The 26,065-nt window shown below is 34.3% G+C and overlaps 1 protein-coding gene across 9 annotated transcripts in view; it reads right to left on the bottom strand.

The window, feature by feature from the left end:
* Window positions 1-217: 217 nt before the first annotated feature.
* HNF4G (hepatocyte nuclear factor 4 gamma) overlaps window positions 218-26,065 on the bottom strand; it is a 157,377-nt gene continuing 131,529 nt past the window's right edge. For all 9 annotated transcript variants that reach the window (XM_077942841.1, XM_015145597.3, XM_077942838.1 and 6 more), the window contains 9 exons: window positions 22,745-22,913; window positions 18,615-18,709; window positions 15,530-15,636; window positions 13,842-13,997; window positions 10,942-11,029; window positions 8,361-8,513; window positions 7,997-8,233; window positions 6,567-6,689; window positions 218-3,108 (listed from right to left, as the gene is read on the bottom strand). In XM_077942841.1, coding sequence (XP_077798967.1) covers window positions 2,987-3,108; window positions 6,567-6,689; window positions 7,997-8,233; window positions 8,361-8,513; window positions 10,942-11,029; window positions 13,842-13,997; window positions 15,530-15,636; window positions 18,615-18,709; window positions 22,745-22,890 — 1,227 coding nt within the window. In that variant the 5' untranslated portion in view covers window positions 22,891-22,913 and the 3' untranslated portion in view covers window positions 218-2,986. The remainder of the gene's footprint in view (window positions 3,109-6,566; window positions 6,690-7,996; window positions 8,234-8,360; window positions 8,514-10,941; window positions 11,030-13,841; window positions 13,998-15,529; window positions 15,637-18,614; window positions 18,710-22,744; window positions 22,914-26,065) is intronic.

The following is a 26,065-nucleotide window of genomic DNA, read 5'->3' as shown; positions in this document are numbered from 1 at the left end:
TCCTTTCACCATGATTATAAGTTTCCTGAAGCCTCCCTAGCCATGCAAAACTATGAGTCCATTAAGCCTCCTTTCTTTACAAATTACCCAGTCTCAGATAGTTCTTTATAGTAGTGTGAAAACAGACTAATACAAATGACTATATAAAATATATTATCAGTGTCTGTAAAAATATGAAATCATTTTTGAACACTAATGAAGAACCTGGTTTCAGTGATTTTTTTTTTCCTCAATTTTTATTTAGAAAGTTTAGTGAAACAAATGTAGCGTCACAGTTTAGGAATACTTTAATCTCAGTATAATTTAACATTGTAAAAAATCTACTAATTTTTGATTTCCAACAATAAAATTTATAAAAATAATTTTACATTTATAAAATGAATTATTTCACAATAAATTATTCATTTCTATTACCTGAAAAAAGTTGAATACTATATAAAAGTGATAACTTCCCTTATCAATATTTTGAAAATATGCTGAAAACATCAGTTCCTTTTTTCCAGCATCTTTGGCAGTTCAGTATATAAAAATATAATATTATAAATCCCCCTGACCATAGTTATTGAAGCAGAATCATTGCTAATAATTTCAAAGACATCGCTGTTTTAGTAAATATGCACGAATAAATTACAGGGTTCACTAAAAATGAATGTTACCGTTCATGCTTTAAAAGTATTTGCTATGTTCTGAATTTTTGTGTTTTCCAAAATTCACATGCTGATACCTAGTCCCCAGAGGGATGGTATTAGGAGGTGGGGCCTTTGGAGGGGGATTCAGTCATGAGAATTAGTACCTTTATTAAAGAGACCCGAGAGAGCTACCTTGTTCCTTTTATGTGTAAAGACACAGCTAGAAAATGCCATGTATGATCCAGAGACCTAATTTGTTAATTCCTTAATCTTGGACTTCCCTCCATTGAGAACAGTGAGAAATGAATTTCCGTTATTTATAAGCTGCCAAGTTCACAGTATTTTGTTACAGCAGCCTGCACAGACCAAGGCAGTATTTTGTTTTAATATCTTCTAAGGGAATATCCCCCCCAAAGTAAACAAAAATCTACAAAAGTTATTTGTATGATAAAAATCAAAAACATTCTTATGCACGAAATAGAAACTACAGTAAATTTTCAAAAACTAAGAGTTAAAAAACTCCCCCATATGATATATTTTACAGTTTCACAAGGGTACCAGGTCTTGAAGGAATTTTATTAAATCTATTAAATCATAGATAGCTTTTAATAATCATGTTTCTACTTGAAGAGTTCAATTTTACTTTAAGAGCTAATAAGTTACTTAATATTACTATAACCTTTTTACTTACAGGGTAAGTGGGATATATGACATCATAATCTTAGACATTTAAAAAATCCTGAGAAAGATTATCTAATTCAATCTTTTACAGCTTGGGATCCTCTTTTTCAAAAAATATTATTGATAATTACTGAACCAGTTTTTCCAATTTTCCCTCTCCTCAACCAGAGACGAGCCACTGCCTCATGAGGTGGCCCATGCTTAATTTGTTTTAAAATAAATTCCAGCTTTAAGTGATATCAGAGAGTTTAAGGGTCCAATGAACTGTACTCCTCAGTCTAGAATTTGACATTTGGTACATCCCTGGGCTGCTACATTTTAAAGAATCTGCTAAGCCAGTCATTTTGCTTTGTTTTTGTTTTCATCAAAATCTATGTGGTGAATCTTTTATTTTCTCTAATGTTTTTAAGGAAAAGTCTTGTTAAAACTACAAAAGTGGTTTCTTATTCTAGGCGCAACAATTTTACACTCACCGCTTATCAGTAAATATATATTATAGGCAATATGATGAATAGTATCCAATCATCATTCAACTGCATATATTTAAAAACCACACTATGAGTAAGAAGTTCACATTTTTCATTCCACACCAAAGATTCACTAAGTCAACTAGACCTGGGTTTGAATGTGGTTCTCTCACTCGTTAATGTTGGTGAACTTTTGTTATGTTCCTTAAACCCTCAAGCTAAACTTTCCCTTATTTATAAAAGAGAGAAAAGGATACCTCTCCTACAGTGTTATTGTGAGGACTAAATAAGGAACATGGGTGGTAGATGGCTAACGTGTCCTCAGAATCAGCTCTCTCAGAGTGGCATGGCTTTGGCTGACACAGACTTTCCACCTATAGATAACTCTCCTGGCCACCCTGGGAGCCAGCTGTGGGCATGTGCTAATTTCTAGTCAATGGATAACTATTTCTAAATTGTTTCAGGAGAAAGAAATAGATGCCTCTCTTGGTTTAGTCACTGTTTTAGGGGTTTCTTTGTTACAATTCACCCTCTATCCTAACTGATAAAACCAACATGCTTTTGCTTACCATACATCTTCAAATAAAGTCAGATTCAAAAAGTATCCAGTCGTCCTTGGAATGGTTCTTTGTATTTTTCTAAACTTAAGATAGGAATATTTAACTCTAAAGCAAAGAGTTGCTTCTTTACCACAGAAAGTCCATAAGAGATTCTTCTTGAAAAAGATACAGCCTATTCTACCGCAACTGCTTTATTTTTCTAATCTGCAAGTTTATAATTTATTTTTAAAAATTTAGCTCATTTTATATTAAACCGGGATTTCTGATCCACTATTTTCAGTCAAAAATGAACACTTTGTTCTGTATCACATAACAATAAAGCAATTATTTACAAATTTAAATTAACATTAATAAAACAAATGAAACTCGTACATAAGATTCAGTTGGTTCGGGCACAATGCAGGGGCAGTTGGAAAAAATACCCCATATAAACATCTTCAAACTCAGATACATATTGGTTGCGTGTGAAAGTTTTACGTAGTAGCAACAACAAACAGAATGAACGTATAAACAAGAAAATAGGACACCATGTTATAACAGCACCATGAAGAAGCCTTGGCTAAGAGTTTGCCAAAAGTGCTATCCTGAGATATTTCAAGATCAACAACTTTTCACATTTATGTAGTGCCGTTCTGAAGTAAACACGTTTTCACAATTGCTTTTGTTTGGAGAGATGCTGGTGTGAAATGACTGATGCTTGGTTTGCAGCTATTTTGTACTGTTCTTGCCCAGAGCCTTGTGGTGGGGAAGGGAGTGGGGTTTCAGGAGTTGCTGAAAAAGAATCAGAGAATTGAGTGTGATGGTGGCAGTCAGCGTTCCCCACCCCATTAAACCCTACACAACACCAATACACATTAGCATGATCTAGCAATGTTTTAAAAAGATCCTATATAGAATAGTGATTTGTAGAATGTATTATTGGCCCATGACATACTGTTAGAGAGTACTCTTACCTTACCTCCCAAATAACATTAAATAGAAAGAGGTCATGTTAAAAAATTTTTTTCATAGTCACTTTAAGGTGTTTCCTGCCTTTCTTAAAAGCATTTATAAGCATTTGATTCTCTAATAAACCTACCAGGAAAAAAGGCAATGAAAAGAATTAACAGAAGGATAGTTTTCTCAAATATTAGAAAGCAATGTTTATAATTTTTACCATCAAAATTCACATAAAATAAAAATATAATTCAGACATATTAAATGACATAAAAAATTAAGGTTAACGTACTTTATAAATGTTCTGAAATCTAAGTTGTAGTCAAAAGCATCTGAAAACTACTGGCTTTTTTTGCTTCAAAATTATTCTATTACAATCGAGCTTGCCTGTCCCATCCCCTTTGATGCAAAGAGCAAGCCTGAGTAATTGAATAGAAAGTAATTGAATACAAAAAGATTGAATTGAATGTAAAAAGTTAGTTTCAAAACTTCATTGTCTAGAATAGTAGTTCTTTCCATTGTAAAATGTAACCATATCATAAAATAATCTAGGAGTTATTCTGTAATTTGTAGAAACTTGAAATATTTTAGTACTCACGCTTATTGTTACTGGATTATTCCACATAGTAAATAGAACTAACAGAAAATGTTTGATGATCAGACTGAGGTTTTGTAAACTTTATAGCTTATGTCTCAACAGTTTTTAAAAATTATCTACAAAACAAGAACAGCCTCCTTCTGCCTGGTGTTCATTAATACATTAGCTTTATATTATTGTTAAGTATGGATTAGCAATTACTCAGAAGCAAAATTTTTAAGTGCCATTTAAATGACAAACCAATATCAAAATCTGCTTTTAAAATTATTTCTGGCTATTTAGACTAGATCTAAGACTGCAGTAGCCTTCTCTAAAAGACCAAGAAAATATGCATGAACTTAACTTTTGGTTGTGTTTAATATCTTGCTTGCATAAAATATAAATTATTTCAAATGAGGATAGTAAAGCCAAGTTTTCTTTTACAAATAAATCCCACAAATACTATGTGGAAAGAACAAGAATAAAAATGAGTGTAACAATGTGGTTTTTAAAAGACTAGGGTCAGCAAATATGTTTTTAAAATACTAGAATACTAGCCCTTAAAAAGTATTCAACCACCAGCAGAACTGTCCAACTCTCTTGCCAGTTGATTCCTACACTGCTTAATGTGTTGTTAATGTGTTTCATTTTGCGAGTTTATGAATAACTGATCTTTAAGAGACACAACTCCATAAACTCTCTAGTATGGTATTAAGCTTGCCGCTCTCTTTCTGCTCTTGATTATCTATTAAATGAAAACAGTAATATCTATTTTGCAAGGATGGTCCCAAATAATGTCTTTCAAGTACATTGGAAATCCAAGATTATGCGATAGTTTTCTATAATTTATATTTTTCCTAACAATTTCATTTCTTTCTCTCTCTCATATACTCAAAGAATTTTGGTTTCAGATACTATTTACACAAAGATCTACCTATGCTTGTATCTAAAAGACGGCATGGTAACATGAAGTTCTGTGGCCTCTACGTTCCCTACCAGTGGCTAGAAGTCAGGTGGTACTTGGTAAATTGTTGCATTGCATACAACATTTGGGGAAAAAAATGTTGTAGCTAGCTATTAAAGACTATTGTAAATTCAGTAAGCAATAAGAGTGTGCATAATAATTACATCACAATAACTCAAGTCATCTCAGTGAGTTAGTAGGTTTGGTGTTCAGAGGCAATAGATCGAAGGTAAATCTGGGATTAATTACATTAAATTCCGAAGCAATTATTCAGTTAATCTAGATATTTTATCAAATAATTAGAGATCTGTATCACCAGAATAGCCTAGAAAAATAAAATTATCATGAAGGTTATAATAATAGATTAACTTATCTACTAACAATCTCTATAGTATTTATATAGTCATCTGAGTTCCAAGGAGTTTTCATAAGCCGCCCTCACTGCACAATTCTGATGTGAATGAATTCTAGTTACCGTGGCTTAAACAGCACCAGTCTGGCAACAACATGGTTCAAGTTTCAGTCACCATGGTAACTCACAATTAGTGAGTGATTTCATAAATACAGACTCCACTGCCAACTCTTCAGTCTGCAAACAACTATCTAAATAACGGATGCGCTTTATGATCAATGACTGATCATGTCACAATTTTTAGTCTGTCCATGATTGGTCACTGAGCATCTTCTATTCAGTTCAGGCATGGAAAACAAACTGCATACAGTGGCTGTGTCGCCTTCTTGTTTCCTAGTGGTAAATTCACTCACATTTTACAAAACTGAATAATTGAATTAGAATTGACCAACAACAGTGAAAGTGCAGAAAAGGAATAGAAGGTGATAATGCTGGAAGTGACATACAAATAGAACACAAATGCAATCACAGAAGAAGTAGCTGTCCATGGGAATACTGCCGCTGCTGTTGTTTGAGTCTCTATGCAGTCAAGAACTTAGCAAAGGAAAACTTGTCCACATAAATGAGAAAGCTGGATGTGTCAAAAGGGGAGAAGGTGTCCCAAAAGAAGTGAACGCGGCAAAAGAAATTTCACATTAAATGAATTCTCAGAAACATGCCAGGACATTGAGAATACAAGGAATTAAAATGTTGAAAGCTGATCCAAATTTCCCAACGAGTAAAACTCATCAGGGCGTAGAAAAGATCCTCGCTTCCTAATGTAAGTTTTAGAAGGTGACAAGAACTGGTCAAACTGCGTTTCACAATTATTTTATAAAGAAATAAAACACTTCGATTGTCAATATTCCTAATGTTTTAATTACAGTGTACCAACTGAAATGTTTTATATTTAATTCTACAAAAAAAGTATAAAGATTACATTTCTTTAGTTTCCATAAACATTCAGAGAGTTCTTAATGTTTTCACAAACATTTTTGAAGGTCCCAAGCAGGAAATAATTTTCCCATTGATTATTAAGATTCCCTTGCGTGGTTTCAGCTTACATTGTCGTTTTTACGTCTCACACTACCATGCAGAGCAAGGACTACTTGTATACTCTTTTGTGCTCCCCAGACCTATGAAGTAGAAAGATTTTTCTTACATTTTCATTTTAGGAAGCAAACTGACGTCTAGGGAGAATAAGTGACAAGCTGAATAACAATCTTCTACTGCTGAGTCCCAGATGGGAAATTACACCAAGTTTTTGCCATTTCTAGTTACTAATAGATTCTTTCCCACAATTCCACTTTTTCTCAGGTAATTAAGAAATATCATGGTTGAAAAGTAGCCTATATACTTACAGATCTGGTCTGCATGAACCAGTGTTGACATAGGACCTAAAAGTATAGTTTGCCCGGTTAATGGATCTTGAGACAAATGTGGATGCATTGGATGATGGAGATGACTACCGTCATTGGAAGCCCCTACAAAAGATAAAAATATGCTGTGTTAGTGATATTTAATCAGGAACAGCAAGTTTACCTTGAAACAAATGTTTTGATTGACAGCTTAAATATTGCTATTTTTGCCAAGTGCTTTTTGGGAATTCAAAAACAAATTGACAGAACCACTGGCATATTAAGAACAATGTCAGCTTTCACTGTACATTGGCTAGATTAATGTTGCATCATATTATGCTGTATATTAAAAATGGACTTTGTGTGCCATTTCCTGGAATCATTAGGTTCGCTGCCTGTTGTTAAGGCAATTCCAAGAATCACTTACCTCAAGTTTATAGTATTTGGGATCACCGTAATAGCATGAACAACTTTCATTTCAGAAAGATATCATTAGGAACAAATTATGCACCAGAAAACTAAAAACAAATATGATGATTTTACAAGGAAATTTAATCTAGATTGGAATGCAAAATAAATTTCTTAACTTATTCCTGACATTTATTGCCACAATGAAATATCATTTTCCCTTTCTATTTTGTGTCAATTAATTGTTTCAGGAACACAATGTTCATTTTTAAGATTTTTTTAATATATATATTTTATATATATATATATGTATTAGGTTATATTGCAATTCCAGTATCCTTGAGGTTTTAAACAAATTAGAGCATGAAAAACCATGATATATTTGAAGAGGTCATAAAACCAGGAAATTTGTTTCTGTTTGCCATGTTTGGAAGGATCCGAAAATTTAAGTCAGAGGGACAGTGGAGTAGAGGTGGTGGAGGCTAATAAGAACGGGGGTTGAGGCCAGGCACAGTGACTCACGCCTGTAATTCCAGCACTTTGAGGGGGCCGAGGCTGGCAGATCACAAGGTCAGGACATGGTGACCATCCTGGTGAACACAGTGAAACCCCGTCTCTACCAAAAATACAAAAATTAGCCAGGTGTGGTGGCGTGTGCCTGTAGTCCCAGCTACTCTGGAGGCTGAAGCAGGAGAATCACTTGAACCAGGGAGTCATAGGTTGCAGTGAGCCGAGATCACACCACTGCACTCCAGCCTGGAGACTAAGCGAGACTCTGTCTCAAGAAAACAAAAAAAGAATGGGGGCTTGAATCCGTCCAAGTATTTTTGTCTCTCTGATGGGTCTTGCAAATTTTCTAAATGTAAAAACTTGAGTTCATTATGTCCTAGCAGAAGGAGAAAAGTTCAGAAGCATCACAGTGACTTCAATAGATGAATTAAATATGGACCAAAAAAAATCAATGGGTCAAACTTATATTTAGTGTGATTCTAATCAATAAAGTAGAAATTCTTCAATGTACTCACCACCTAGTAGCATTTCCTGAAGCAGGTTGTCAATTTTGACCATCCCAAAAAGTTTAACGAACTGTATTTGCTCAATCATTTGCCAAGTGATGCTCTGCAGCGTGGGCAGGAGCAGAAGCAACTCTCCAAACCTTCCCCGGGAGTCATACTGCCGATCATTAATGTAGTCCTCCAAACCGATCTGCACTTGGAACCTCATGTTCTTAATTTTTACTGGATCACTTAGCCCTTTTGCATCTAACCAAGGAATAAGAAAGGCAGCAGATTTAACGTAATTAGAGTGTGAAGACAATAAATATTCTAATCTTGAAAAGTAGTTTAATTTTTATTATATCAATTCTCTAGTGGAATTTTGAAAACCAACCTGGATCAAAAAATACAATTGCCTTTAAACAAGCATACTCATTGTCATCAATCTGGATTTCTTGAAATGGTCTAACCAGCTCATCTAGAACACGATTGGCCACACGGCTAATCTCAACTTCACAGCTGTTGCGGTGAATAACATAGTTGTTTCCTATGGAAGAGAAAACAACAGCAACAAAATAACCACCTGTCTCCTAAAATTGTCAGCATTGTTTAAAATTTAACAAACCTGTGTTTAAAATAGTCTACCCTTGAGGGAATAGTGATGTACTTTCTCTCTCAGTGGTGTTGTTAGTTATGCTGGAAAAACTCAAGCATGCTTAAAGGACGAATAACATTGATAATATGATCACATGCATTTTAATGGTATCAGTCACTTGTGATAACACAAAAGCGCAGACTAAATAACATGCTAATAATTGACAAGAGAAATTCTAAATATAATGATTAGTTTTTCTCTGTGTCACTCATCTATTAGAGTTTTATTCACTAATGACTACAATACAAACCCTAAAGAATCTTTCTTGTTTACAGTGGATTAAAAACAGCACTTTGATACTCTAGGCATTCTAGGCATACACTATTGAGACAGTTTTAACACGTCTAAGTAAGGGAAGCTGATTTTTTTTTTTTTTAATTAGCATGTGAATTCTCATGAGTTGCCTCTGATAGTATATTTTCTCTTCCTGGACTTCTTTAAATAGAGGTGGGATAACCACTTTATAAGGCTGACTTTAAGGGAGTTCAAAACTTGGGTGGCAAGCTAGACCACCTATTCCCTAAAGATCTTGCTAACTCAGAAATTCTCTGGCTATAATATAATGGACATTTTTATAGCCTTCAAAAATAACAGCTAAATTGTTATTTTCTGGTTTTATAAAAAGACAAATATTCTAAATTCTTTCACTGCAGGCAAAGACCATCCTCAGGGTAACAGCATATTCAACGGTACCCTTGCTCTTTCTTTTTTCTCCAGCTTTATGGAGGTATGACCGTCAAACAATTGTATATATTTAAGGTGTACAATGTGATTTTTTGTTTGTTTGTTTTTAGACAGAGTCTCTCTCTATTGCCCAGGCTGGAGGGCAGTGGCACGATCTCAGCTTGCTGCAACCTCTACCTCTCAGGGTCAAGTGATTCTCATGCCTCAGCCTCCAGAGTAGCTGGGATCACAGGCGCCCGCCACCATGTCCAGTTAATTTTTTGTATTTTTAGTAGAGACAAGGTTTCACCATGTTGGCCAGGCAGGTCTCGAACTCCTGACATCAAGTGATCCTCCTGCCTCTGTCTGGGATTACATGCATGAGCCACCATGCCGGGCCCAATGTAATGCTTTAATGTGTATCTACATTGTGAAATAATTACCATGGTAAAACTGATTAACATATATTTCAGTTCACATAGTTAATATCTTTTTTTGAGCTTCACTCTTTCTTTATGAAATGTTAGCTTACCTAATTATTCTGGGTAAACTAATTTAGAGCTAGAATTTATACAGTAGACATTTTGTTTTCTAGGTCTATTGCATTTAGGTCTATAACGAGAACAGTATTCTAGGTATTTACTAGAAATGCAAGGGAGGTATTTAATAACATTTCAGGGCATAGTCTCCACAATCACATTATGTGGTTTAGAATCCTGGCTATATTCTTTACTAGTTTTGTGACCTTTGGTAAACTTTCTCTGCCTCCATTTCTTCACCTGCAAAATGGGCTGTAAATAATAGTACTAATCCCTTAGGGCTATTTCAAGGATTAAATGAGAGAATATATATATACATGTAATGTACTTAGACCAGTGTATTTACATAGTAAACCCGCAATAATATTAGATATTGTTATATTGTCTTCAATTTATTTATATTTGGGGCTAAAACATCTAGCACAAAAATAAAATAATCTAGTCATATTTTCACACATGCCAGAGAGAGGTAGAGCTAGTAAGTGTCAGAAGGATCTCAACCCTCAAAACCTAAGTGTATACATTAAGTAAAGTAGCAGGATTGGAGCAATTAATGAAGACAAACGTTTTTTCTTTATGTCTTCTCTACTCCACCACCCCACACCTATTATCCTTCTTTCACCTCTTCTAGCATTCCTGTCTATCAAAATAGTCATTACCACCAGTACTTTTTTACTTGATCATTTTGTAGCATATCATGGGCTATCATGGGCAATAAGATCATAGGTTGTAAACATTTTTTTTTTAAAGTGTATAAAATAAAAAGCAGACTCTGAGGAAATATGAAAACACATTGAGACTCCATAAGGCAGCCATATAAGTCACTAATTATTCATTCTGATATAATCTGAACATACCTCAATATAATGTTTATTGAACAACATCTCTTTTTTATTTGTAAATCTTAATACTCCCTAATCATCTCATGGACTCTGAACTTACATACAGTCAAGGCAAGGAAAAATAAGGCCAAGTGAGGACACAATTAAATCCAACCTGTGAAGTGGCAGCACCATTTGACAGTGTCTGCAAATACTTGGTACATACAGAACAGACCCTGTATATTATTGCAAGAATAAAATATGCATAATTTATTCTTATATTAAAAAAAAACTTACCCAAAAGCAAAATATCTTTATACATCATGGATCTCTTTGTAGCTCCAAGGAGTAAGTGCTCCCCTGCGTGAGCTCTCAACAGTGCCACCTTAATGAAAAATTCTAAGTTTAACAATTAATTATAATATATAATGATTAAAAGATGACATGAGTCTTGTTAACTTACAGTGTTCTTTAAGCCTGGGACTTTTGTTGTTGTTGTTTTAACAAACTATAGCATTCATAGATATATGCCATCAGTAAACTTCCAGTTTTCTAAGTAGCATGTCAATAGAATCAACTTTTCAAAAATTTTAAAACTATCTAGCAAGTCAATACAATAGCAGCAGAAAAAAAAAGCTGAAAGTTACTGTTTGGAAGGGAAACAGAATCAAACACACCAGAGTTCAAATCCCAGCATGGCCACTTACTACCTCTTTAACCTTGTGTAAGTTAACCTGTGTGTTTGGAACTTACGCATTTGTTTTCATCTATAAAATGGGAGTAGAGATAAAAAAAAAAGCTCAGCATGTACTCATGAGTACTAAATGATAAAACATATATAAAACTTAATCTCCTGCATGTAATAAACTAAATAAACAAAAGCAAAGCAAAGACTTGTTGTAAGGAAAAGATGGGAGGTCTGGGTTCTGCCACTTTCTAGATTGAACCCCTAACTCTTTGCAGTAAGCTCTCAACTAAGCTTCATTTGTACACTAGATTACCTGCTGGGTATCACCACCAGGAAGTATAGGAAGCATTACAAATTTAATACCTACCAACATAACACTTCTCCACTATCTTCATCTAGTAAATGTCGCCATAATCCAAAGTGCTTGTTCACATCAAAACAAGAGACTATTTTGAGCCCTCTCTAACTCTACAGTAAATTCTAGTGCTGCTTCTCAAAATACAAGTCAAAGTGATCCACTTCTTTTCATCTCCATTGCTACCACCCCAGTCCAGGCTGAAAACTCTTTTAATGATTTCTTTTTGTCCCTAGACTAAAACCCAAACTCCTCAAACATGGCCTCGCAGGTGATAGGAAGAGTGACAGTGGGTCAGTGCTTTGCCTCCCAGCCCTCATGTCTCTGACTTCATCTTGCAGCACCCCTTGTTCACATTGCTCCTGCCTGACTCAGAACCTTGGACATGCTGTTCCTGTATCTGGAATGCTTTCTTCTCAGATTCTCCTGTGCTTGGCCCCTTGACTTTCAGGATCTCAGGTAATAACTTCTCTGGTCCTCAGTTTAAAGTCTCTCTTCTCATTTTATCCCCATTCTCCAACAACTCATTTTATTCCATTTTATAGCATTTTATAGAGCTTATCTCCACTTGGAATGAACTTTCTCATAATTTTTGCATTTTTAAGTTATCCACCTCTCTCAGAGTGTACATTTATGAGAATAGTGAAGAAATCTGTATTTTTACTGCTAAATACCCACAGTTCCTAAAACTGAACAGTAATCTAATAAATATTCATTTGATGAATTTATTGAATGAATTTTACTGATCTAGGATTCAGTTTTAGAAACTGTAAAATGAAGATGATAACACCTGTCACCGAGCTCCTGAGATAATTAAATGAAATTATGTAATTTATAGTGCAACTGAAAGCTAATTTCCCAGTGCCTTATTCATAACAGACATTTACAAATTTGTGGCTAATTAATAAGTGTTATACTGTTAATATTAAAGAATCAGTTGGCAAATTAAAACTGTTTCTCACTGGTTACTGGATTTTAATTTCCCAATTTTTAAATCATTGTATATATAAGTCAGTAATTTCTAAAGAAGAATGATAATAAAAATATAAAACTGATACATAACGTAACCCTACTTATATTGCTTGGGGTGAGACTCGTAGGTTTTAGCAATTTAGCATTATTCACTCTGGCATAACCTTCTGAGCCATGCTATCTTTATGATATGTCAATATTCGTGACTCATACCAGGAAGGCAGTTACAGAGCCTTTTAAGAATTACTTCAGATTTCACTGTATTTTTTTTTTCCTGTCACCAGGTGAAATGCTCTCTTAAAAATAAATATACACTAGTACGACACTTATCATTGTTAATTTAATGTGACAGAAAGGGAATTTTTCAAATTATTTTCATCTACAAATATTATATGCTACTTAGTAAGAACAGTTCAAAATGAATCTGAAACCAAAATACTTATCTTTATAATGCAATCAGGAAATTCAAGTTTCTAAGCACTTATTAAAATATTATAATGGATATATGACAAAATATGAAAATATAAGTATTAGTAAAAGATCATTCTATATTTCTTTCTGTAATTTTATTTCTCTATAAATTTCTGATCATGCTTCTACAGACATTTTTTCTTTTTGCCAGACATATAACTTTTATACAATAAATTCTAGAATAAAACTGACAACATGAAAGGTAAAACTTTATGTTAATTGCATGAAGTACCCACCAAGACAACATCATAACCTGTGTGGTTTCTGTCTAGGAGTGACCTGGTATTTCTGAGGAGGTTTATATAACACCTTCAGTAAACGCCAATACACAACATCCACCATTTGCTTCCCAGACATTCACTCTTCTAATACTTTGTCTCACAATGACAGTTACATGCTATCTGCCTTTCTCCCTCACATAAGCCTTTTAAAATTCCAAAAGGGCAGAGGAGTGTTTTGTTCAGTTCTTGTCCAATCAATACATTTGCTACACCCCTAAAATAGAAGTCAAACAGTTGTGCCTCTTGATAGAACAAGGTGAAGGGGTAAGAAAACCGGTGAAGGGGTAAGAAAACCCAATCCTTTCTCATAATTTATCTTTTGTCAAATATAGTAATATAGCATATGCATTGCAAATAAAATGGAAAGAACATAAACTTAGCAAAGTTCAAGAAGCATTTTTAAAGCACTTATAAATTTTTAAATGTATACCTGATCATCCAATGGTAATTCACAGAATGCAGGAATATATTTAGCCCATTCCACCAAGACTAGGAGCTGCTGTTTCATAGATTCGCAGACATCACCAATACTTGCAATTTTCTTAACATTTATGTCAATGCTTGACCCAGGGCTTGAGACTGAGATCTAGCGTTAAGAAAAACATGATATTATCATTTAAAATTATAGATGGCCAACATTCCCGTTTTGTCTTTTGACTGTGACAAGTAAAGACCATAGAAGTATGCACTATTGTTGTTACAGTATCTTGACAAATACTAAACGTTTTAAATTGAAAAACAAAATACTGATTTAAATTGAAAAATAAAATACCTATCAGTTTACAAGTTAATTTAAAACCATTTCATTTATATAGCACCATCCTCTGGGAGCAATTATCTTATGTTAGTGATCAAATCTGTACACTAAGTTTTACCCTGACTTTTGAGGAATTTTACAATCAAAATGGCTATATAAATAGATAGATACTATCCATATGTAATATGCTCTTTGATTTTATTTTGAATTAAAGGTGATATTTTCTTTAATCTGTGGAAGTTTATGAAGAAAATGTTTTCATAAAGATTACTCAGTTGGGGAGACAAGAAGCAAGAACTGTTTGTCTTGCTGCATTAAAAGGAAGCCCATCAAAATTAAATTAAGAAACCAATGTGTGACTCAGAAATGCCGAAGAGCTTAACATATAATAATACATTTGTAAGATTATGTGTAATTTTAGACTATATAAAAATATAAGCTAAATAAGGCTTTTCTGCTGAAAGAAAAAAGTCTAAAAGTTTTTATAAACTTATTTTTGAACATGCGTGTGAGTGTATCTTTATCTGTATTTGAATATTTTCTCATAGCTCCCCTTTAAGTCATTCTCTAAAAGCTTTATTGCCCATCAAGCAATATTCAAGTAATAATGATAACGGTGATGTTAACCTCATCATATTACCCTTGTGTTATCAAAAATGAAAGTAGTTGCACTGACTCATTATAGGACCTGATTAACTACTTGGCAATTTTATAATCTGCTTTATAATAGAAAAAAAATTAACATTTCTAATAAGGTCAATGCTAAAATAAATTTGATTTAAGGATTTCTTTATACGACACTAAATAATTTATTTTTATGTATATAACTAATGACTTATTTTTTTAACTGTAGAACTGTTATTGGATAAATTTAAAATAATAAAGTTTTCTTTCTTCTGTGTTTTCTGAATTCTGACTCTTCATTTAAATGTCTGTTTCCAAAGCAGGTCCCAATAATCCAGAAGTCATTTCCAATGAAAGAAGCTCCGATAACAAATCTCAACCAAACTCCCCAAAAGTCGTGGTAGCGGGTTGTACAGATTCAATCAATAAGATAAAACACTGCCTACAGAGCTTTGCGCTATTCATTATTTTGAATCAACCTTATAAGCAAGCTTTTTTAAAAACAATCTTAGACTGAAATTTATTTTATTTTTCCATTTAAAACTAATCCTGTTCAAGAATAGTCAAAATTAAGTCAGCAGTCCCACTCAAACTTTCAAAGTAAAACTCTTAAATGTATGTAGATGTAACTTATTTTAGTAATAAGCACATTTGAATAAACATATCATTTTAGCATGATGTCTACATGGACATCCGATTTTATTAATTAGGGTTTGATGCTGACGTGCCACAGGTACCTGGCGAGACCGAACTTCAGCTTGTGCCAGTGTGTTAATGGAGGGGATGTTGCTGCCATCAAATGTGCTTCTTCTGGTGCTTATTCTATCGCGTTCATTTTGTACAGCTAGAGGGAAAAAACAGTATTTATTGAGCATTTCTCTTTAGTGTATGTTAGGATGTAGAGTTTGAGGAGGTTTTTTTAAGTAAAAAATTGAGAAAGGGTCTTTCCAAAAGACGGTGGGAGAAAGATATTTTCATTCTGTACTACTCTCAAAAACAGGAATCGTCAGACTTGTCACTAGAGCTCATAAAACATTGCTGTTTGAGACGTCATGACAGCATGCATGTTAGAAAGTGTTGGCTCAGCCAGTTCTGCCATGCTGTATTTTTAATAGCGTGGTTTTCTATTCTCTCAAAGTTAATAAAACTGTAAGATAACTAGAAGAAGAGCATTGCCTATAAGATTGACCAGGTCAAAGATAAGAGTGTATTCACTATCAGAAAATATGAGTCATAGATTTTGAAACTTCCGTTTTCTTTTCTCTATAAAACACTAGCAAAAATGGAAAGTAAACTTATTTTAGTTACAATGACTTTAGGATTACAATATTATGATCTCTTATAAAACACTGTCCATGGGACAGTTTACCAACATTAATAAAGCAAAAATTGTACCATGGAGCAGTCTCTCCTGAGAAAATTGAGGTTTGAATACCAGCATTTTGGAAAGATGAAGAAATCCTATATATTATACAGGTTTCTAAGAGAGAGCTAGATCTGCTTCTTTACTTCAGAAAAATAATAATAATAATAATAATAATAATAATAATAATAATGTAGTTCCCCAAATCCCTTACTGAAAACTGCATTTTTAAATATAAGGAAGACTGACAGGGAAAATATTAATTCACATGTTTACCATACAGAGAATACAATCATGCCAAGTGTGGCTCAAGCCTGTAATCCCAGCACTTTGGGAGGCCGAGGTGGGCGGATCACAAGGTCAGGAAATCGAGACCATCCTGGCTAACATGGTGAAACCCGGTCTCTACTAAAAATACAAAAAATTAGCCGGGCGAGGTGGCAGGCGCCTGTAGTCCCAGCTACTCAGGAGGCTGAGGCAGGAGAATGGCGTGAACCCGGGAGGCGGAGCTTGCAGTGAGCCGAGATCGCGTCACTGCACTCCAGCCTGGGAGACCGAGCGAGACTCTGTCTCCAAAAAAAAAAAAAAAAAAAAAAAGGAGTGAGTTGTCTGTAAGTTGGAGTGAATCAGTAATATTTTATTTTAAAATCGTACTTACTGGTAGCTTGCTCTTTTTGTTTTACAGAAATTGTTATTGATTTTTAACCTAAACTGACTCATTTGGAAATGCATATGCAGTTATAAAATATTAACAAGTTAGCTATGCTTTTATGAATTCCACTTACGTGATTATTCTTTAGAAAAATGCTAAAAGATATCGTAAACATTTATAATCTTCTCACTGCTATCATTTTTGACATAAAACTATGTTTTTATTTGTTTCCACCTAATTAATCTCGCTACTATGCTGTTAGTGTAAAAAAGACAAATACATCAACTTGAAAACTCAAAATTACTTTACAACCTATTTAAGAAAATTAACACATTATTTTATGAACAGAAGATAAAATTTACCTATTTTAAATCATAATTGTATTTCACAAATTGTAAAACTCATAAAGGAAATGTAGGATTGTTATTTGCTTACACTTTTGTGGGGATAAACATGGGGTTCAAGTAGAAATGGAGGGAGGCAATTGACCAAGTATGTAATTAATCCGGTAAACTGCCAAATAGAGCTTCCTATGAAATTAGAAATAAATCACTTTTTAAATGAGAAAGTGCTTCTCCTTTAATTTTGTGAACTTTGTTTTTTGTTGTCTTCAAGATTACCAACCTGAGCAAAACTAATGGTATTCCTGTATTCTTAAAATATTGAATGACAAAGAAAAAGCTAACTATGTTAAAGATGGGTTTGATGTATTTTACACTTCTTTAGTATAGTGATTTCATTTGATTTTTTTAGTTTGTGAAATAGTTGTGAAAAACATCTCTTTGCATATGATAGGCATGAACAAACAGTAAAACTGACAAGTATAGAATTTTGTAGCTGTTACACGCTGTCAAATGTTTACAATGTGTTCAATACATTTGTTTCTAAATTAACCGTATTTAGAATATAGGAGAATATAATCAGAATACTTAATATATGCAAGACGAAATTAGTACACACTAAAATAGCACATCTAGTCTATTGTTTCGGTCCCTCAATATAATATAAGCTTCCTGAAAGGGAAGATTATTTTGTCTACTATGTTCACTATTGAAGCTTCAGCACCTAGAACAGTGTTTGGAAAATTGCAGTGTTCAATAATATTTAATAAATAAATGAATGCATGAAAAGTAGATGTTCAGTTAATGTTCATTAAAAGAAAAAAGACACTCATTTGTTATTGAGAACAAAAAAAAAATACATTTGCGTCAGGCGTGGTGACTCAAGTCTGTAATCACAGCACTTTCGGAGGCTGAACGGAGTGGATTACTTGAGGTCAGGAGTTCAAGACCAGCCTGGCCAACATGGTGAAACTCTGGTTCTACTAAAAATACAAAAATTAGCCAGGCGTGGTGATGCGCACCTGTAGTCCCAGCTATTAGGGAGTCTGAGGCAGAAGTATCACTTGAATCTGGTAGGTTACAGTGAGCCAGGATCGTGACGCTGCGCTCCAGCCTGGTTGACAGAGTGAGACTCCATCTCAAAAATAAAAAAGAAATCTGTAATTTCAATCCACTAACAGAATATTGGTGTACTATTTAGTCAATAATTTTGTTGCCTTGGACAATATAGCGGTGGAGAGAATGATATCCATAATCAGATAGTCACCAGATAAATACTGGCTACACCACTTAATAGCTGTATGTCCTTAGACTAAATTCTTTATCTTGAGGAACCATAGATTCCTCCTTATTAGAGTGAGGAAAATTAGAACTCATGTAAAAAGTTTATAGTGATCAATGAGAATATGTGTGTATGTTTATCACTTTTCATCAATAATGTTAATTATCATCACCATTATTATTACCTTCTTTTTTCATTCCCGCTCTAAAACACTTTCTTAATCGACAATATCTACATTGATTCCTTTTGTCCTTGTCAACAACACATTGCCGACTGAACCTATAACATCAAAGATATATTAGTTTACAGAAAACTATAATTTACAAAAAAAAAAGCAAATAAACAGACAAATGGATTTTAAATATGTGTTGTCACATTTGATTCGATAAAAAGAAGGTATAGGAACAATCAACTATGACCTTTCCAGTCTCACAATCAGCATGTGCGTGAAAACACGAGCCTCACCTCTCACTTAGTCTTTATAGTAAAATAAAACTGAATGACTATCTTCATTTTGGCTGCTGTGCGTAACCACTTCTATCATGAGTCATGAAAGCCAAACCTAGTTTTGAATATCTTTTGCATTCAAGTTTTTGTTGCTTATTGCTAAATGATTTCAGTATGAAGGAGGCTATTATCAGAACTTCATGGCCCTGCATTTTCATGCTTTTCTCTTTTTAAATATCCTTCTATTAATTTTAAGTGTACCCCACACCCCACTGAAGTTTACCCTACATGGCAAATTATACATCAAGAGGTAATTGAGGACAACATTGAGAGTATAGTCGGCATCATGGGGTAAGACTTCACACACATTATAATGGCTGCAAATGAAATAAAGAAAAAACAAGTGTTGGTGAGGATGTGGAAAAATTGGAACCCTCATACACCGCTGTTTAAAATGTTAAATGACGCAGCTGCTTTGGAAGAAAGTTTAGCATTGTCTTAAAAAGCTAAACAGAGTTATAGTGTAACCCAGCAATGCCATGTTAGGTCTGTATGCAGAGAAATGAAACATATGTACACATAAAAACTTGCTCATAAATGTCCACAGCAGCATTATTCATCATCGCCCAGAAGTGAAGAATATACAAGAGCCTATGATAATAGAAAAACAAAATGTGGCATGCCTGCACAGTGGAATATTATTATTTGTCAGTAAATAGGAATGAAGTACAGATAAATGCTACAACATGGATAAACCTTGGCAGCCTATTCTATTCTAAACAAAAGAAGTAAGACAAAAGAGATCACACATCGTATGATTTTGTTTATACAAAATGTCCTGAAAAGGCAAATTTGTAGAAACAAAAAATAGATTCATAGTTACCTCATATTGTTGGGGAGGGAGTTGGGAGGACATGGGGGAGTAACTACTAAAGGTTTCATTATAAAGTGATAAAAAATGGTCAAATTTGACTGTAGCGATCGTTGCATCACTCTGGATAAACTAAAAAACTGACTTGTGTACTTAACCAAACAAACGAACAAATAAAAAGAGTACAGTCTCTGAAATTAAATCTAAGCTTGGTTCCACCGTTGATTCTCAGCAGAACTTGGGGGTGTTAAGTAACTTTAGTTTACAATTGTAAAATAAAGAGAAGGACTTGCCCAAAAGGCTGTTGTGTGAAAACACCTCAAATAGTTAGGGGCAAATATTAAGCATACAGTAAACACAAACATTTCTTCAAAATTCTGGCACAAAATTATCCATACATCTGGATATGTACCTGTTTATTTGTAGTTGATGATAAATGATAAGAATAAAGATATACATTTTGTGAAATGCATTTCTTCTAAAAACTATCAGTGTCCACTTAAAATCAAATGAGAAGTGAAGCCTATAATCAAATTGAGCTAGAAGAGAAATGTACTTTCAGAGTGAGGAACAAGGTATTGCTCATTTGGGAACAAATGGCTGATGAGACTCAGGAGAGAGGACCAGATTGACAAAAATACGAGGAGAATGCATTCAATTAACATTAAATTAATAATAAAAATTGAATAAACATATTATTAAGCACCTACAACATACAAGATCCTGGTGTAAGGATTAAACAGATTAATGCTACTTGTCTCCTCCACTCAAGGAAATTACAATCTAACAGCGTATGCATACAAATTGTACATAAGGTGAAAAACATAACACGAAAAGTGTCAAAACAGCAATTAAAAGTGCTTTTGAAGCAAAGCCCAACCTCGGTGTGATGAAGCAGTTAGAGTAGAAATGGAATTTTGGCATCTAAGGAAATAGATACATTTGAGACCAGCACAACCTGAGCTTCAGAAAGTCTCCATGCCCCTAAACTTGCATCAATATACTAACCATTTTCCAAACGAAAAATCATCACATTTGCTGAATACTAACATATGTAAAGACAGCTAGGTTGGCAGTAACATTCCTAATAGGAAGGTGCAGGAGTTAAACTGTTATCTGTTGTTAGAATATTTTTTAAACCTCTAAAAGCTGCTCTGAGAGCATCCCTTTTACACTCTCCCCATACAGAAAGCACAGAAGTACTGAGAGCCTTTGTGATTCTCTGATTCTCAAAAGTTGTTGGATTTAGCTGTTTGGATCACCATTACACACACACACACACACACACACACACACACACACACACACACACACAGGTATTTCAATTTTAACAGAGCACATGACTCCAGAAGGTATGGTTTACAGGTTATTCTGTATTTGTTTTAGTTTAGAAGCATTCGTACAAAAATATTTTTGATGAAGGAAATTGATCTACCTTTTACCTTTAGAGTTTTAATGTAAATAAAAGCAAAACTCATCTAAATACACTTTTTTTGTTTACCTAGAAAGTTTTATTTTTTATTTTTTTATTATTTATTATTTATTATTTTTTATTATGCTTTATGTTCTAGGGTACATGTGCACAACGTGCAGGTTTGTTGCATATGTATACATGTGCCATGTTGGTGTGCTGCACATATTTATTCGTCATTTACATTAGGTATATCTCCTAATGCTATCCCTTCCCCCTCCCCCCACCCCACAACAGGCCCCAGTGTGTGATGTTCCCCTTTCCTGTGTCCAAGTGATCTCATTGTTCAATTCCCACCTATAAGTGAGAACACACAGTGTTTGGTTTTCTGTTCTTGCGATAGTTTGCTGAGAATGATGGTTTCCAGTTGTATCCATGTCCCTACAAAGGACACGAACTCATCCTTTTTTATGGCTGCATAGTATTCCATGGTGTATATGACCTATAAAGTTTTTAAAGTGGGCAATTTGTATTTTCTTAACCTGCTTCAAACTATCTTGGAAAAATTAAAGAATTATCAGAGAACTAGATAGATATTTGGGGAGTTATATATTAACTTGTATTGCACCCTAGGAAATCACATGGCAAGACTTTGGGAGGGTTAACCTCTTCCCAAATGTCTGTCTGTTCTTAAAAGGACATAATTCTACACGTACCTTTTATTGACAGAACAAACATAGTTTTTTTTGTTGTTGTTAAATTTAACCATTTTTGTTAATAGCCTATATTCAATCTAAATGTAATCTGCATTCAAGGACAGTCATACATATGAATCAAGATGCAATATGTATACTTAAATCATGTTATGATGTTGACTAGGTGTTCATCTAAAAATAAAGGAAAAAAAAAAAAAAACAAGAAAACAGCCTACTGGAAATGCGTGACAAATATAATATAGTTAAATAAGCTTCTGACAAAACATTTAAATTTAATGACAAAAAATATAGCATGAGAAATACATTTTATATTTCAGGACTGAAAATTAAATTTCACTCATTGATATCAACAAACTACCAAAATCATCTGCACTTTTATAATTTTGTTTTTAGACCTAGGATGTAATGGCACTTAAAAAATCAACATGAAGAAAAATGTTCATATTGAAAAACTTTTTAAATGCAGATTTTAAAATGTTTAGAGGTATATGAACATGTGATAAAACAATAAAGAAACACAAGGAAAAGATAACATGAAATTGCAATAGTAGTTACCTCTAGGAGACAAAGGAGTAAAACTGCTAGAGGAGGTGTCCATTAAAGGCTTCAACTATATTGGTCTAAGCTGGGTGGTAGGTAGGTGGATTTTTTATATACCTTCTATAAGTCTAAAATGTTTCATAAAAAAGAACCACCTATGTGAATACATCCTGTATACATACCCACACGTTCTGACTTGTACTGCAGTTTAGAGATTGTATTTATAGACTTACAGGTACACGAAAACTCTGAATTTTCTTCTCTTACTTTTTCCGTGCCAAACTGAAACACCTGTAAAGATAACTTGACTAAAAGGGCATTTAAAGTACCTGCAAGAATAAACGTGACTCTTACGAATGCTGCGTCTGAAGAAACCCTTGCACCCATCACAACTCGATGCCCCATAGTGTTTTCCTGTTGCTCTGTCCCCACAGATGGCACACAGACAGTTGACACCGTTGTCTGTGGTATTCATACTTGTCTCTGGGGCAGAATTATCTGTGAATAAAAAAAGGAAGATTACAGTTACAGTTAGTACTATTTCCTGATTAAACTGTCCTGCTAATAATTTAGAGGCTCAAACAGTCCGTTCGTTGGCTTCCTGGAGACCCCACACCGGTGCTTTCCTTTTAACCCCCGCGGCTGGCGGCTTCCGCTCCAACCTCTCCTTTCTTATTTCTGAACATTTAACTTTGGGACACCATAGGGCTTAGTTCTCCAACTCCGCTCTTTCCCAAGGGAGGTTTATCTGTTCCATGACAATAAATATTAGCTGTAGGATGAATAATTCCAATATTTTATCTCTCTAGCCCCGATGTCTCCCATGGGCATCAGCCTGAAATGCCCAAGCACCTGTTGAAGACCTTCATTATGAAATCTAATCAGAATTGTAAATTAACGTATCAAAAACAAAACTCTTTCATTTTTCCGCTAGAACTTGTTCTTCTTTCCTTCAGTCTCCCCTATATCAGTCAATGGTTCCATCCAGTTTCCCAGGGCCAATAATCTGTGAGTCTTTAATGTATTCTCTCCTTTATCTTTTATAACCAATCCATTGATAAGTCCATGTTTACAATATTATTTATTTATTTATTTATTTAATTTTTTGAGACTGAGTTTCCCCTGTTGCTCAGACTGGAGTGTAGTGGGGCGATCTCGGCTCACTGCAACCTCTGTCTCCCAGGTTCAAATGATTCCCACGCCTCAGCCTCCCAAGTAGCTGAGATTACAGGCGTGTGCCACCATGCTAGGCATATTTTAGTAGAGACGGAGTTTCATCATATTGGCCAGGCTGTTCTTGAACCCCTGCCCTCAGGTGGTCTGCCCACCTCAACCTCCCAAAGTTCTTGGATTACAGGTGTGAGCCACCGCGCCCGGCCCGAAATACATATTTAATCCATAACTTTTCACCACAGACATCCTTATTCAATCAACCATCATCTTTCCTCTAGATTATGGCAACAGCCCGCTATCTAAATTCTTTCCTTCCGTTCTTGCTGCCCTACTGTTTGTTACCCCAAAGCCACCTAAGTGATATTGCTATAAGTAATTCATACAATGTCGCCCTCTGCATCCAACCCTGTTGTAACTAGATACAGAATAAAGTCCAGGCATCTTCCCGCAGCCTGTAAACCCTGCATGTCAAACCCCCCTACAACTCCCCCAAATCTCTGATCCCAGTATCTGGTACCACTTTTCATCCAGTTCACTATTCTCCAGCAATATCTTCTTCTTTTTCTTTTTTTTTTTCCCCATCATTGAAGGCTACTCTCATCTCAGAACTTGTTCACCTGCTCTTCCTTCTGTCTGGAAGGAAAGTTCTTCCCTAAACCTTTCTTTGAGCTAGCTACAAGGTTTCTGTTAAAGTCTCACATTTTGTGTGAAACCTTCTCTGAACACACATTTAAAAATGTCACCTCCCATCTGTCCTTCAAGTAGAACCTAGACCCCTGCTTATTTTAAGTATTATTATTATTTTTTGAGTCAGGGTCTTGCTTTGTCAGCCAGACTGGAGTGCAGTGGTGAAATCCTAGCTCACTGCAGCCTGGACCTCCTGAGTTCAAGCAATCCTCCCAACTCAGCCTCCCGAGTAGTTGGGGCTACAGGAGTACACCACCACATCCAACTAGTTTTTAATTTTTTTATTGCAGAGACAAGGTCTCACTATGTTGCCCAGGTTGGTCTTAAACTCTTGGGCTCAAGTGATCCTCCTGCCTCAGCCTCCCAAAGTGCTGGGACTACAGGTATGAGCCACCACACCTGGCCTTAGTTTTTTAAATGGCCTTAGTTTTTAATACAACTTTATTGGTGAAAAGTATATTCTGCATTGGTCTGCTCATTTATTACCCATCTTTACACACAGAATATAAGCCCCATGGTGGTAGAGAATTTATCTGTCTTATTTAGTCTTCTGTTTTCCAGTATTTAGGATTATGCCCAAGATATAGTGGGTCATCTAATACACAATTCTGAAGGAAGAATTATTTTTAAAATGTAGATATTTGTAATAAAATAAATATTTCTTAAATGAGTTAATATTGTGGATTACATCTTTAAAAATCAATAGGCATTCAAAAGATATTAAATATGTAATATAGTAAAAGTTTATTGCAAAATTTTATATTGACAACTGATTATTGTATATCTAACAAAAGGATAAAACTAAAGGTTGTCATGTCCTGATTATATTTTGTAACTTACATATGTTCTACTTACTAATATTTCTGAGTAGACAAATATTGTCATATATAATTTCATGAAGTAGAAAAAAAAATTTAATGAGAATATGCTTAGGGTTAGTCATGTGACATTATAGGATTAAAATGCTAAACATTTTTCTTTTGGTAACATTAACAAAACAGATACTAACAAAATGAAAATTAGAACTGTTTGGAATTGATTGTATTCTGACAGACTATATAGAAATATGAAAAATTCCACTCTTGCTTCAAGTTTAGTGTCATACTTACATGTTGCTGACAATCTTATTACAAACAAGTTACACCACACTTTGGATATTGCCATACAAATTTGTTATTTCAGTATATTCGTTAAACATAGTAAATAAGTGTTATGATTATGGTAAATATGTCCCTACCATTTCTTAATCATGAGTGTTTTTTTAAAGTCATGATTCTGACGAAATACTCTATGAAATATCTCTAATCAAGTCTAAACATAAGGACACAAAACAGTGACTTCCTGAAAGTTGTACTACAGGTTTATTTTAACTGTATTTGAGCTAAATTTTCAGAATTCACCTTTTGACTGTTTTTTAAAATACCCATTAATAAGGCACTGCTTATTAAAAATAGAACCAGAACACCAGTCATACAAATTATACAATACAGTAGAATAGTAAGATATCCTCAGTACAAGATATATTCTCAATCTTGCATTAAACACACACACACACATTTTCCAAAGTATACATAATTACTTGATCTTAGGAGTTCTAACAGTGATAACATATTTTAAACAAGATTTTTTACTAGGTATTAAGTCTAAATTCAAAGTCAATAGTAAACTGTATTACATAAAGACACAAACCCTAAACAACTCATGTCTTATTTAAAGTTAAAATATTACAGTAATTAAATACCAACAGCTTTGTGGGGCTAAACATTAGCCTGTCAAGTGAGGTTATAATA

Source organism: Macaca mulatta, chromosome 8 (assembly GCF_049350105.2).
Source record: "Macaca mulatta isolate MMU2019108-1 chromosome 8, T2T-MMU8v2.0, whole genome shotgun sequence".
Lineage (NCBI taxonomy): Eukaryota > Metazoa > Chordata > Mammalia > Primates > Cercopithecidae > Macaca > Macaca mulatta.
The sequence above is the reverse complement of the archived record's forward strand: the minus strand, read 5'-3'. Positions and strand labels throughout refer to the sequence as shown.